Below are 14372 nucleotides of genomic sequence, written 5' to 3'. Positions count from 1 at the left end.
GTACCTCCAGTTTTGTAATAGACCTAGTCCTGTATGTTGGTTGTTGGTTCTTGCGGTTTTCTTTTGGGTAGTAGTAGTAGTAGTTTGTAATCAGACCATATGATTTCTTTATATGCAATCGGAGGGGGAGGCCCCTCTTTTGCTCAAAAAAAAAACAATAAGTGATTCAGAAATCAAACTGGCTACAAACCTAGCATTGGATATCAAAAAATCAGATTGACCAGCACCGAGAGAATATGTGCATAAGGAAGAAAAGGAAACAATTCTAAAGATATGCTATAAAGATGGAAGCATGTACCTGGGACATTGATCATCCATCCATTAGAACATTAATCTCTGCTGCAGTTGAACAGCGATGCAATTAGAGCCTCTCAATTGCATCTCAAGCATGAAAAACTTGGAAGGAAGTTTTTCCGCAGTCACCAACTGAGCAGCATAATTTGCAGAAATAGTCAAGCAAACCATGAGGTCATATGCAAGAAAAATGTAAGGCTCTAGGATTTAAGAAATTTTCTCTGATAGATGAGTGAAATGTAATGTACATGATACAACATTCAGACCAAAGAGAGTACACGATGCTAATCTCCCAAAACTACTCCACCACAAAGCAACTCAAGTTCTGTACGCGCGAGCCTACAAACCCCCCCCCCCCCCCCCCCCCCCCCCCAGGACACCTGGAACAAAATTACCTCCATGTACCAAGAACCCAACCAAAGATGTAAATCAACGTTTGCCATGTTTGGGATCAAAAAAAGTCCAGCCAGAGTATGAATAGAAGCCACTCGATGTATATACAGCACTTGGACATTGTAAAGAAGAACACCGTTAGTATTCTTCTCCCATGCATCTCCACAGCACATGTGACCTAATAGTAGCCCTTTGCGCCTCTGGATTGGTATAGCTCCAGCCTGATCTTCGCCTCTGGCAACAAGTTCTCGATTGTCGGGTCTTGCATCATGTATGCTTGTTTGGAGGCCCATTCGAGCACCGTGAGGATCTCCGCTTGTGCCAACTCCTCGCTGTCTGGGACATTGTGTGCAATGTAACATACAAGGGTGAGTGCTGCCAGCTGAACCGCCTGCTCGCTGAAATACACGAGCTGAACAAGATGCTTTGCTCCACCCGCATCGACGATTGCTTTGGAATGGTCAACGCGCAGGTAATTGTCCGTGCACACAAACTTGGTAAGGGACATTGCTGCCTCCTTAGAGACTTCTGCTTCCCTCTCATCGAGAAGCTTCACCAGTGGCCCAATGATCCTAGTCTCTGTTGCACGGAACGTTCTGGACAGGCAGCCCAATGAGATAATGCAAGGAATCAGGAGCTCATCATACTCGGCCTTCTCGACGACACGTAGGAGCTGGTCAACAACGGCACGGGCGGCGGGGGAGGTTGGTTTGAATGCTGAGCGTCGCAGGTCGGAGTTCTGCTCGGCGACACTGCAGATCTCCATGAGAGCCATCGCAGAATTGTATTGCACATCGCCTTCCCCCTTTTCCAGAAGAACCGCGAAGCATAGAAGAGCCCTTGACTCGGTGATGCTCTTGCAGATAGCTGCATTGCCCTTGGCGAGGTGCCACAGAGCCTTGGCGGCGTTGGCCTTCATGTAAGCCTTTGTCTCGGGGTCCTCGAACTCCCTGCCCCTTGTGGTTGTCCCTGACAGTGATGCATTATGCTGCTTTGACGCGATGTTACCCCCGCCGTTACCGCCCTTGCTGCTGCCCCCGTTGGAGTTGGAGTTGGAGTTGGAGTTGGAGGAGTTGGACTTTGAGGCCATGGTGGACTGGACCAAACTGTGCATCTCGGTCTTGCTCTGGGAACCATTTCCAGCAGCAGGGTGCCTCCCTGTGGTATGCTGATGGTCCTCGAGCAAGTCGGGCATGCCGTTGTTGTTCTTTTTGTCCATGACGACGGAGTGTATGGACAACTTGGAGGTGATGGCGTACTTGGAGTGCTCCTGCACGGTCTCGAAGGCGAGGTGGCCGACGAGGAGGCGGATGGCGTTGTGCTGCGCGAAGGCGTCCTGGCACTTGGGGTGGTTGGCGGCGAGCTCGGAGATGGCCCATGCGACCATGGCCTGCACCTTCATGGGGGCGTCCTTGAGCACCTTGGCGAAGGCGGCGCATGCGCCCGCGAGCACCATCTGCTCGACGCACTCGGGGTCGCGGCCGAGGAGTCCGATGGCGAGCGCGGCGCTCTCCTGTCCCTCGAGCCGCCCCTCCTTGACGAGCCTGAGCAGCGGCGGCACCCCGTCCTCCTCGATGATGAGCTTGGAGTAGCGGTCGTTGTCGCGGGCGAGGGAGACGAGGCTGGCGGCGGCGTCGGCGCGGGCGTCGAGGTTCCCCGTGTATAGCACCGCGATCTGCTCCCAGATGAGGAAGAGGATGGGCTCGTTCTGCGCGATGGGGGGCAGGCCGATGTGCATGTCGAAGTCGTCCTCGCCGGCGCCGGCGGAGGAGGAGGCGGAGACGCGGAGCAGCCAGGAGAGGTCCCCCGTGGAGTTGTCGAGCTGGTTGGCCATCTTCTTGAAGGAGCCGGCGGGGATGATGGTGAAGACGCGGCGGACGAGGCCGTGCGCGCGGCACTTGTCGACCAGCGCCAGCGCCTTGTCGAGCGCCTTCTCGGTGTCGTCGAAGATGCGGCGCGCGGGGCGCTCGTAGAGGTCGGCGCGGGCGGCCTGCCGGAGCAGGGCCGCGAGGCGCTCCACCTTGGCCTTGAGCTCCACGCACTCCTGCCGGAACGTGTAGGCCTCGTCGGACCACTTGATGACCTGCTCCGCCAGCTGGATCGGGCGCGCCAGGATCTGCTTCAGGTCGTCCATCTCGGCCTGCCGTCGGACGCGGTCCCGGCGGCGCCGCGCGGCCGAGCTGTAATGGGTGGAGGGAGGGGGCCTAGTCTAGTTGCTACTCCCCGTTGGTCCGGGCGGCGGGGGGCGGCCGGCCTTCCTCCCTGCCTCCTCCGGATTGGGGGCGGCGGGTTGGGGGCGGAGGAGGAGGAAGGGGGGAAGGGGGTGGGGGAGCGTGCTGCCGCTGCCGGGGGTGGGGAGTAAATTGGGAATCGGTTTGGGTTTTTTGGGGAGGGGTTACTCTCTCTAGTTGGGCAGGGCAGGGGTGCGCGTGAGCTGGAACCCGCGCACACGACACGCACCACCCACGGGCGGCCGGGTCGGGGTAGGGTTCGTGTTCCCGCAAAAAAAAAAAAAGTATCTCCGCCCGGCGTTTCCTCGGGCGACGTCGCGGTGACTTTTTGGCCAGTTTCCCCGGCTCCCCTAGCTATATCTCGGTGCGTGCGTCGTTTTCAGTCTTGTCCTCGGGCTTTCGCTGCCCCGCTCCGCTCCCACGGGGTCAATGCAATGGCATGCCATGCGCCCGGGTGCTGCGGGTGGTTGGCTTGCGGTTCCGGCTCCGCTGGCTGGGTCGTCGCTGGGCTTGGACGGGGCGACGTGGGGATGGTTAGGTGCGTGCGGACAGCACGTGGATGGAGCCGTGCGTGTCCTCCGCGCGCCCCGTGCCGTGCCGGCGCTCTGGCTGTGGGCCTTCCTTCTGCGGCTGGATGGATCATCATCGTCGTCCTAAAAACGAGCCAGCTTTTTTTAGTTTAGCATCAGCATGACATTCTGTTTTCTTATGCGGGGGAGTGTGTGACATTCATTGCTACGCATGACAAGTTGGGTGCACCGGCTCGTTTGTCTCGCCTGATTGCGTCGGAGGAGGAGAGACGAGTAATTGGCGGGAGATGCTCTGTGTCGGGGCGCCCTCGTCGTCTACGCGCCCAGCTAGATTCCAAGGCGTCTAAACGAATCGTCTACCTTATACTAGTATATAGTTTTAATTAATTAATTATTAGCCCCTTCATTCACAAATATAAGATGTTCTATTTATTTACTATCCGCATGCATTTCAAACCAAGTTTCAACTAACCGAACGAATTTCATCAAACACGATGGAGTTCATCAAAATTCGGATAGAAAATAGCACAAATCATTCGTACATGGTATGAAAGTAAGTCTAGTACAACAATACTTCAATTCGATGAGAAATAGTTCAAATTCAATGAGACTAGACGGATGTTCGACAAGTTTTTCACGGATGAATTATGATGTCCCACACATACTACCCATTGAGCTTCATCCAACAGTGTGTGTGTGTGTGTCTTCCCTCTACCCTGTGATACATCACGGCAGCGCGTACAGGGTACACAAGGCGTAGAGCAACATTGAGTGAATGAATGAATCACTCGAGAAGTTGAGCAAGAAGAAGCAAAAAATTACAATCTCCATGGTTGCCGCATGCAATGGCGACATTATTGCCTCCATCCGATCAACCTCGCCACAAAACTTCACAGAGTTTTTGATGGTGTACCATCGATACGCTAATGGCTTCACATTGCGTTCATGGATGATGTGCATGTCGTAGGGCGCAAAGTATTTTCGCGCATGAAATGAACCATGCACGCGCTGCCAAAAGAGTCCCCTTCTTCTCCTGCCTATGAAGTCTGCAGATATGGCCAACCACGCATCGCACAACAACTCATCCTCCATGGTCGAATACCCTGCCATCCTTCTAAAAACGACATGAAGTTCGAAAATAAGCTCAATGGCATTTGACCGAACACCTTTCGGGCGTGGTGTCCGCCATGGACGTTGTCGATAGGGGGGCGGAGGGTATCTGGCTGCGGACGAATACTGGGTGGACGGCGCCGTAGTACAAGGAGAGCGGACGCGTGGATGGCGGCTGCGGACGTCCGACAATGCCTGGATGATGGCCGAAGAGGTTCTGCGCGGTGTCGGATGAGGAGCCTGTGGATGGAAATCAGGGGGCAGGGCAAAGTGGAAGAGAATGGGACCGGAAGGGGGATTTGAGTGGGCCGGGGGTGTCGGAGTCCTACGTGGCGGTGTTTAGGACTCCCGCAAAGCCCCCACCCCTAGTTTTCTTTCAATATGCGGGAAAAAGTGCGTTTGGGCCAGTCGGCAGACCGAAGTTGGTCCGCTTTGGATGGTCAAACACGTCTGGACCGCGCTGACCAGGGTTGCGGGCAGTTTGAGGGTCCGTACTGGAGATGACCTAAACATAGTAATTAAATTCATAAAATTATAAAAACAATTGACGACAAGTATGGTTGAGTATTCTATATACTCGCAAATTCTTGATGCTCTCGGCAAAAAAAACAATGCTTCAAAAGACTATTTTAAAAACCCGTAAAAAAATCTGCTTTTGTTATTTTTGCTCAGACCTCCCTGAATGTGGTTCCATCATGAAAATTTGCACACATCCAGAAAACAAAGCATTGTTTGTTGTAAAACACAAAATTTAAAATGTCTAATTTTTTAAAAAATTACTCCCTCGATCCGTATGAATCGTCAATTCTTTAGTACAACTTTGTTTTCTGGATGATCGGAGAGTACTATTGTTTTCTAATTTTACTATTCATATATGTGCATGTGAGCCCGAGATTAGAAGGATACTTTTGATTTCACAAGCCATACGCGGCGAAGACGAGAACAAAAAAATAGGAAAGACTATTGTCCAGACATGCCATTGCCCAAATGGCGGCCCCTGCTACTATCTATTGCCCTGCCTCATTTCGGATTCGCGAGCGGATGATGGTAGGTAGTGATGATTTGCTTTCGAACACATGTGAGTTCCTATCATTCCAAAACTCTCACGAAATGACCAAGGTTAGGGAGGCCATGATCTTGCGACTATCTTGGCCATGGTGCGGTGAATGATCCCACTGTGATTTGACATGGCCTTACGGAGTAGCAACATTGGAAGAGGATGTGGGCTGCCAACACGGGGGCGGCACATGTGCATAAGGGACACTAGCCACAAATTTGGCCACCCGCATTCCGTGAGGCGGTAGAGCGTTCAAACCCTAATTGGTATGATGAGCCACACGAAGATCTTGCACATGGGCGGGTTTTCCCAATTGTTGATGTTGGTCAAGACCATCCGGAAGAACTACGTCAAATGATGGAAGCGGGCATTTTTCCAAATGATGGTGTTGAGGTGATTCACGTGTAGCTGTACTTGAGATGTGTATGACCAAAGGGCAAGGAATTTTTGGATGTGCTGCATAGTGAGGCCTCTAGAAGTGTTGATTTGCTCCTCCCAAGCATCGTGGCGAATTGTCAGTTGGACACACAATTCCTTCTTATTAAAGAGCGCGAAGGTTGTGATGTCTCTTGGCCTACGACCAACGGTTCACAACGAGGCACAAAGACTTGTTGCCCGACCATTTCCAATGATAACTTTAGTGAGTGAGGGCGTGGAAAGATCCATGTCCATGTCTGTCTACGCATGGGTTCCTGGTTCAACCCAAGTCCTCTCCGGTGTGGTCCATTTGAGTCAGACTGAGCCACGGTCCAACTTATGCCCACCTACATCTACGTTAATAAAATTAAAGGAGATCTAGAGAACATCTAAGGGCTTGTCTCGCGAGATTCTAAAGACATAAGAATAAGAAAAAACGGAAGAATGTGATAGAGATGTATGTGTGACACGGGGATTAATAACATAAATATTTAAACTTGCATGTTTAGTTCACACAATTAAAAACACACACAAATCATACTAAACACGGTCAAAACAAAATCAAACCGCATGGAAAGGTATAATTATGATGCTATTATGCGGTAATAACGACTTCAGCCCCGTACTTCATACGTACATATTCTAAAAGGAGGTCCACCAAGTAGATTGTAAAATTCCAGCGATTTTACTTTGAAAGTGGGATGTAAGAACCATTGCCTCTTCTATTCCATTGCACCGTTCATTTTTGCCAGACGGACGAACAATGTTGCTCAAACAGCATTTCCTTTCCTTCTACGTCTCCTATGAACCAAACAAGCCTTAACTATACTCTCACTTTTGTAAATTTTTCTAGAAAGCGTGCGTATACATATTGGATTTGTCATGGAAATAATATTTCTACAGTTTATCGCTGAAATATGCCTACATAAAACTATGATGGAATATACATATTGGCCATAGTATCGCTATCGTATTTGTTTTTTTTCCTGGGCAAAACTATCATACGTTCTTTTCTATGAAGATTTTGGAGCGTCACCTGGTGTGGTACTGCAATGATTGCTGTCTGGAAAATCAATGCCAATCAATGATATTCTACACTTTTTGATACGAAGATTAAACTTGGGTCCATATATTAAAGGTCCAGACTGATTGTCCACAGAAATGACAGATTATGGTCGGACTTGAAATATTTTAGAGATTGATTGAAAGACCACGCCACGATCTGTCTCTCCACAATTGGTCAAGGATTTCGAGGTTGGTTCTATACTCGAAACACCATCCAAAATGAGCAATAATTTCTCGATATAAAACCAAAATAAGTTGTTGAATGATTATGGTGGTCGAATTGCCTGTGTTTGATACGTTTTTTTTGTTAATTTAATAGTTTTCTTTTTGAAAGTTAAATTAGATGTGACATTAGTCAGGGTACATCAGCTCCATATGCGCCACCAATTATCGAGTGGAGAAACGGATGCCTTTCTCATCGAATACATACATGGAAGAAATGTTGTTTTCTAACAAGTAATCAAACAGTACTTGACAGCATCTTGCAGGTGATCCAGCGCCACAATTGCCTGCTTTTCGACGAGTGGGTGGTAATGGAAAAGGGAAAAAAAATAGAAAACACGACGACCGGTAGCCATTGAATCTACCAGGAGAAAGAGAGACCACGCAACAAACATTCGAGAAAGCAGAGAAAAACTCGAGGTGTTTGTTGATCTGGTCGCTCAGACTCTTTCTAGGTGTACGTACGAGCCCTGCACCGTTTTCTTGGCGTTGGGCGAGCGTGAATTTGTGAGTGAACCCAAGGACAAAAAAGAGTCCAGATCGATTTACGTCCGACGGATTAGCGGTTTGTTCGCAGGTCCACGTCGATTTCTGGGACGTCGCAAAGCCCGCGAGAAGGAAAGAGATCGATGCAAGTGTGTGTGTAGCAATCTGAAAAAAAAAAGTGTGTGTGTGTAGCGACGCGTCGTTCGCTCCAACTTATTGGGCAGACAACGACAATGGCCAAGGGCAGCACGACGCAGCCCAACCGAATGCTCACAGTGCTAGGATATCGAGAGATTAGTCAACCCATGAGGCGAATGATATTTCAGATCTATTCGGTTGAGACGTGACATTGGCCCTTCCGGTTTATGCAGGTTGAACACGAACAAAATGTTGTTACTATTAACTACCTTACCTTGTGCGACCAAAGTATCGATAAGTAATTCTTATATATACCGTATACCAAAGAGACAGTAATTTCTTTGTGTGCCATCCAGCAGAGAAACCGCACCCATTTAGTAGCATCTCTACTCCTAATGTCTCAGTTGGTAGTCTCCGTTCCGAGTTTATTTTTCGTCCCATCATTTTCGTCCGGGTTTTTTCGTTGGTTTTTTTCGTCGGTTTTCTCGTCCCTTCCCCGCACATAGAAAAAAACAGCCAGCGAGGCTCCCCTCGATCTATGTATTCTATCCTGCGATCTCTCAAGGACGCCCCAGCCCCCAATACGAGCCGCCGCCGAGATCCAAGACGAGCCGCCGCCGAGATCCGAGTCGATCCGCCGCCGCCGAGGACCGAGTGGAGCCGGCGCCGGCCAGGCTCCCCACGATGTGCGCGCCGGGGCGCTGCTCCCGCTCCCGCAGCCGAGCATAGCAGCAGCGGCGGAGCCCTGCCGCCGGCGAGCTCTCTCTGGCGAAGGAGGGCGGGGGCGAGCTCGCCGTCTCTCTCGCGCTCAACGCCAGCAGGGACGCAGGCTTCGACACGGCCGCCTACATAGGAGCGCTCCAGGCAAGGCGCTTCGGGAGGTGGATTCTTTGGTCGCCGCGGATGGCATCCACGCACGACCTCGTGACACAGTGAGTGCAAGATTTTGTTCTTTTGAGTCTCGCTCGATCAGAAAAAGAAAGAGACGATGAATTTCCTCTTGAAATCGCTCAAATTGGGCTTACTCTTTGCTTCCCCTCTGCCTGCAGGAACTTCGCCAAACTTCCGGTGGGCGTCGTGTGCGCCACAGACATGCAGTTCAAAGGCAAAGGTGCGTCAAATATGTATGCCAATTGGTGCTTGTTTTTGTTGTCCCTTTTAGTGTGTCTCTCTGATGATTTTTCAATTCAATGTCTGTCACTTTGGTGGGTAGATGAATTGTATTGTTCTGTTTGTTGTATGTTTAGTTGATGTTACTGAAGATCTGAAGTTGCTGCATGCTGTATGGGATAAATAGTTCGAGAAATAGCAACTTTGTTGAGTGGATTTGCATCTGTTACACCTTAATATGGTATAAATTTTATTTTATGATGTCAGTAGAGGAAAACTATGCTGGATATATTTGCTCTGTTATATTGATATTGTGCCTATTCACTTTGTTTCTTATGTCCCGCTTCATTTTTTTTTCTGTAATTGTGTAGCTCATCTCCAGGCTCGTGGAGATGCTATTTTTCTATCACCCAAATGAAATGAACAACGCTTCATTTGACTTATTTATTGTATTTTGATAGGTATGATTGGAATAATCAACCACACCCGCCTCGTCCTACCGGAGGCAGCTCCCCTCCACGTGGCCGCTGCAAGAGCAGCCGTCGGATCCTGACGCGTCGTCGACGATGACTACGGCAGGTGTGACGCGCCGGCGCCGGATACAGTAACCGTGATAGCTGACAGGCGTCGGCTCCGTTGATCGCGTGAAGTGAGGTACCAGCGACCATGACCTTGATGAGAGGCAGGCGGTAAAGTCGAAACCGCCTTGTCCATGGCTGCAGGTTGCTTCCCGATCAGTCCAAGATCCGTCCGAGCCGACGGCAAGACGAACGCTTCCCATGTGCAGTGCACATAGTAGGTATGTGCCGCTCGCACGTCCTCGAGCCTATTCATCGATGTGTGTTGCACTTGAGGAGCAAGCAGCATTCTCCTTGTTAATTAGCTATGGTTCTTGCGCTTGGTTTCTTGGCTTCACACAAAGCGATTTCATTTTGAGCTCGTAGCTTCCTTCTGTCTTGGTTTTTGGAAGCTTAATTTCTAGCCTGTGCAGGTCATGGGGAGAAGAAAAGCAGCGGAGAAGAAGAGATTGAATTATATGTGCTTCTTGTATGAGCTACTGTTGGGGCACTCTTTTGGGGTAATCATGTTCTGAGAGATTCATAAAAAAGTAATTATTCAGAGAGGAGAGACTGAGAGATCAATTTGTTTGATGTGTTGAGAGAAAGATTCAGAACTTCACTATTTGTTGGGTCAACGGATCAATGTTTTTAGAGCATAACTATTGATTGTTGTATTGTGATTTTTACTATGTCTCTGAGCCATCTGGATGATGAACTATGTACTGTAATTTTTAGTTTGTCGCAAGAACATGAACCTAATTTTTAGTCTGTCTAAATCACAGGTTGATCGGCACAGTGGAGGACAGGGAAGGAGGAGAAGGATGTGAGGTGTGTAGAATTGGGCGCAAAGGGAGACGATCAAGATGGTGGAGCAGAATCCAGAGGACGCCGGGAGACCAGGTATAGGAGAGACACCACTCAGAGCCCATCGATCCAGTGAGCAGTGTGTGGTGTTCTTGGTGACTGGTTTCGTGATGTAGGTGTCCTGGTCCAACTTCCTCTTTTCCTTCTTTGTGGTCTATCTGCTGCGGTGAGCGGGGGATTCCTAACTTTGTGGTCTTTTCCTTCTTTGCATGATGCCCATGATTTGATCTATGAACTTAACCCGATCTTGGTTCTGATTTGGTTGTTCCTTGCAGATTGCCGCACAGGAAACCTGCCGAGCCGACATTGACGCCAAGTGCGGCGATGCCGCTTCCAATGATTGTGAGGGCAAGTTCTTCCCGGGCTTTACCAAGATCAACTATGAGGTGAGGCCATTGACCTTGAACTGAACAAATTAAGTGTTGTTAAAGGGTTACTTTCAGTTTAATGTTTGTCCTTGAATGAACAAATGCGCACTGCAGGGTCCAACTAGCAAGAGGGCGCTTGCTTACAAGTGGTATAACATAGAGGAAGTGATTCTTATAAAGAAAATGAAAGTATGATTTCCAGAAATATGCCTTTTTGGTGTATATCCTTTTAATTTACTTGTACATTATGTGCTACACTAGGATTACATATTTGTTTTCTGCTACGGGTTTGGTTGTGGTTCAGTGTGGCATTCTGGCATACACGTTCCGGGATACCGGAGGAGATCTTTTTGGTGCACCTACAAAGAACTGGCCTTGGGAGGATGGCATGAATTCCATGGCCATGGCTACGAGAACTCTGGGACTTGTTACTTATTGATAGAGCTGACATGTGATTTAACTGCTAATGAGGGTAGTTTAGGTTTCATTGTCTTTAATAATTTTTGGCTTGGCCGACAGGGTACTGCAATGCTATGGGTTGATAAAGAAAAAAGGGAAATAAACGAGAAAGCAAGACGGAATTGGCAGAATCACGACAAAGGACGTGCCCTGCAATGAATTGAGAATCGCTACTGGAATATTTCTTTATTTCTTTTTGGTAATCTTTTTCTGGGACTCCAATTTGTTCACTTGATGTTGATGGGTGTTTTCGAGGGATCTCATACTGTTTTTCTGCCATACCGCATACATCCTGAGACTCTTGTTTTGGACGTTCACGCTGTTCACTAGATGGTTTTTCTAGATTCTGCCGCCGAAGATGAAGAGAGTGCTGCTGTGTTTCTTCGGAGCGAAATGGCAGAGTTGCCTCAACATATCTAAGGTAACAATCTTCTGCATCCCCTTCTTCTTTGTGCTACCTGTCAAGATTTAGATGCTGCAATTCTTCAGTCTAGAGCTGACTTAGATGATAGAACTGATTTACTAAATTGCTGGCTGGTGCATATATTTCACAGTAGAAAATGTTGGCCGTGTTCATGTCAACGTAATGATGAACAACATCAACGCCATGATTTTGCCTTGCTCGAGCTTTGGTTTGTGACTATATAAGATAGCATATCTTTGCAATCAGTATAATCTAGCTAGCCAGTTTGGAGCACAATATTGTCACTGTATATGTCAAGTTTGACAGTTGCTGCCTATTTCTAGCTAGAAGTTGGTTCCTGTAAGCAAGAGTGGTGATCTGGAGTACTTTTACCTTGATGTTTATCGAAAATAAGTTCACCTCCTAAATAGGCTGGGCTATTCCCTGTCTTCTTGGTCGATCGATGGTTCTCTGTAATACTCGTTAGCTGTTCGGACCATGTCGCTTTTTAACTTGTGCTGCTTGTGTGGCATCACTGTTTCATTATCTTGTGAAATAGTACCGGTGCTTATTTAATTTGTCTACCAGGTGTCCAGTTCTTAGTTTGATCTCCTTTTTCTTGGGTAGTTATTGCTACGATCCTATTTATTAGTTCATCTTGGTTTGGTCTGTTATGCAACCTTTGCTCTGAATTGTGAATGTGGACATGTGCAAATTAGTGCAGCCAATGACACTGAACTTGTTTGGCAATAAAGAAACAGCGATGATGTTTCTAACAAGTTTCCTTGTTTATCTATAATAGTACTAGAAATCGTCTGTTTATGAGTGTCAGTTGGATATACTACCCATCAGGAGACGTAATCCAGATTGTTAGCTTCTCTGACATCTTCATACATTGTAGCACCACATAACATCTTCATACAATCAGAATCCTTGGTCTGATTATAAATACAGAGATCTTGTGGTATCTCACCAGCCACCAGGTGACCTGACTGGTCCATCCATCTTCGGCCAATCAAGTTGCATCTTGCGTGTCACATCAGATTCTTCTTGCTTTTGTGTTTATTACTATTTGACTTAATCTAAAAGTAGTTCTGTACCTCTTGATGTAGCTCTAACAAGGCCATGAAATAATTCATACTATTTCTTCATTGTAATTTTCCCTTTGCAAACAGTCTACAGCCTCTGAAAAAGAACGAAGCTTGCGTTTGTTCTCTTTTTAATTTTGTATTTTGTGCTCTTAATATTCCTTTAAATATACCTGATCGTTGTTGTATGCAAGGGAAAAGTCTCTTTGTTTGCTGAGACGAATTTTGTTTTCCTCCAGGTCCCACTGAACCAGGTTGAGAAGTGGAACAAGCAGAGGGAGAATGAGACATTTGCAGGGCCCCTCGAAATCGTCTGTTTGAGAGTCTCCTCGGTTGCTTTTGTGTCTGCGCTACTACTGACTTGTAGTTGGAATTTATGCTCCTGTCATGTACTCTCTTCCAACAATCGCTGCAAAACATCAAGTGATGCTTTTCTCTATGTTGCATAAATAGTTCAGCATGCTTAAATGTACGCATGTCTTGCCTGGGACTTGTGAATGCCGAGAACCAATGAGACATTTTTGGTTCTAAGTCATGCTGATGTGAGAGAATATGTTGTTGTTATGTGACAGTGCAATTATGTGATGATATATTGATTCCAAGTCAAGAGAATTATGTTGTTCATGTGAAGAACTGTTGCAAGATTAGATTTTTAACTGTTTTACACCATTTTAATTCAATATGGCAATCCCTTCCTGTCAAGCATTGTTTTGTACAGAGGGGGGTTTGAAGGATGTGTGGCTGGAGGGGGATTTGAGGTTTCAAGGGGATTAGGTGGAAGAGGGGGATTCACCAAATCCCCTGGAATCCTCTCCCAAAACCTCCACAATCCCTTGCTGTCAAACAAGGCCTTAAGGGATCATTTTAGTCCGTTCTGCGACCAAACACGTTACAAACGGGCAGAAAATGATGCAATGATGCTTTTCTGAGCCACCTCGTTCTCCTTTCCAACCCATTCCCGATTCTCTACTCCTAATGTCTGACATGGTAGCCTTGCTTCCACGTTTTTTGTCTGATTTGTTTTCTCACCTCTCATTGGTTTTTGTCTCTTTATATTTACAAAAAATCTGGGAGTCCATACATGGTTCGTTCGCTCGACCCTCTCGCACGACCTCTCGCTCACACCGATTTCTTTCCGACTTTCAAAAAAAAGTACGTGAAGCATCAACCCCACCGATTTGTATCCAAAGAAAGCACACCTTTCGGATTTGGTTTTTATTACCGATTTTTCTTGCCATAGATAGTAGGCCAAATCCCACCTAATAAATATCTTCCTACAAAAATTTCTTAAGCCCATACATTGAATCCAGAAATCCCGAATCCCACTTATTTTTTATTGATCTAATTCTGAAGCCCACCTCTTTCTTGCGGCGGAGAGGCGCCATACTTAACGCAGGTGATGGCAAAGTATCTCAAGTTTGCATGCCAATAATATTTATCGGACTCGAAAGACGATGCATCCATTCAAATTGGGCATCGCTTCTACACGGCATTCGGTGTAACCTGCCAAATATCTCCCACGCGTAAATGGTTATTATTTTTAAGTATGGCACCCAAATAATTCATCCATGACATGT

At 47.5% G+C, this 14372-nt stretch overlaps 2 protein-coding genes across 23 annotated transcripts; one reads left to right on the top strand and one right to left on the bottom strand.

The window, feature by feature from the left end:
• Positions 1-500: 500 nt before the first annotated feature.
• Positions 501-3155, bottom strand: LOC109740673 (uncharacterized). Its single transcript, XM_020299726.4, has one exon. The coding sequence runs from the start codon at positions 2819-2821 to the stop codon at positions 866-868; it is 1956 nt and encodes a 651-aa protein (XP_020155315.1). The 5' UTR covers positions 2822-3155; the 3' UTR covers positions 501-865.
• A 5286-nt stretch (positions 3156-8441) lies between these two features.
• Positions 8442-13385, top strand: LOC109740712 (xylose isomerase). Of its 22 annotated transcripts, none has more exons than XM_073498059.1 (10): positions 8442-8875; positions 8993-9054; positions 9515-9852; positions 10410-10513; positions 10594-10643; positions 10753-10863; positions 10960-11034; positions 11365-11503; positions 11635-11725; positions 13035-13385. In XM_073498059.1, the coding sequence occupies exons 4-8, from the start codon at positions 10477-10479 to the stop codon at positions 11461-11463; spliced, it is 372 nt and encodes a 123-aa protein (XP_073354160.1). In that variant the 5' UTR covers positions 8442-8875; positions 8993-9054; positions 9515-9852; positions 10410-10476; the 3' UTR covers positions 11464-11503; positions 11635-11725; positions 13035-13385. The 22 variants fall into 22 exon arrangements, 21 of the variants coding, with proteins under 21 accessions (XP_073354160.1, XP_073354168.1, XP_073354155.1 ...); XM_073498067.1 differs by lacking the exon at positions 10594-10643 and adding an exon at positions 10045-10131 and having other exon boundaries at positions 11648-11725; XR_012183014.1 differs by lacking the exons at positions 10594-10643; positions 10960-11034 and adding an exon at positions 10045-10131 and having other exon boundaries at positions 10410-10589.
• Positions 13386-14372: the final 987 nt, after the last annotated feature.

This window comes from Aegilops tauschii, chromosome 5 (assembly GCF_002575655.3).
Source record: "Aegilops tauschii subsp. strangulata cultivar AL8/78 chromosome 5, Aet v6.0, whole genome shotgun sequence".
Taxonomy (NCBI): Eukaryota; Viridiplantae; Streptophyta; class Magnoliopsida; order Poales; family Poaceae; genus Aegilops; species Aegilops tauschii.
Note: the sequence above shows the minus strand (reverse complement) of the source record. Positions and strands in the feature narration are given on the sequence as shown.

Coding starts and splice junctions, on each gene's coding strand:
- LOC109740673 (XM_020299726.4), bottom strand. CDS start 2,821: ATGGACGACCTGAAGCAGATCCTGGCGCGCCCGATCCAGCTGGCGGAG.
- LOC109740712 (XM_073498051.1), top strand. CDS start 10,103: ATGAGCTACTGTTGGGGCACTCTTTTGGG. Junction 10,514..10,752: donor AGAGGACGCCGGGAGACCAG/GTATAGGAGAGA, acceptor TGTTCCTTGCAG/ATTGCCGCACAGGAAACCTG. Junction 10,864..10,959: donor TTACCAAGATCAACTATGAG/GTGAGGCCATTG, acceptor TGCGCACTGCAG/GGTCCAACTAGCAAGAGGGC.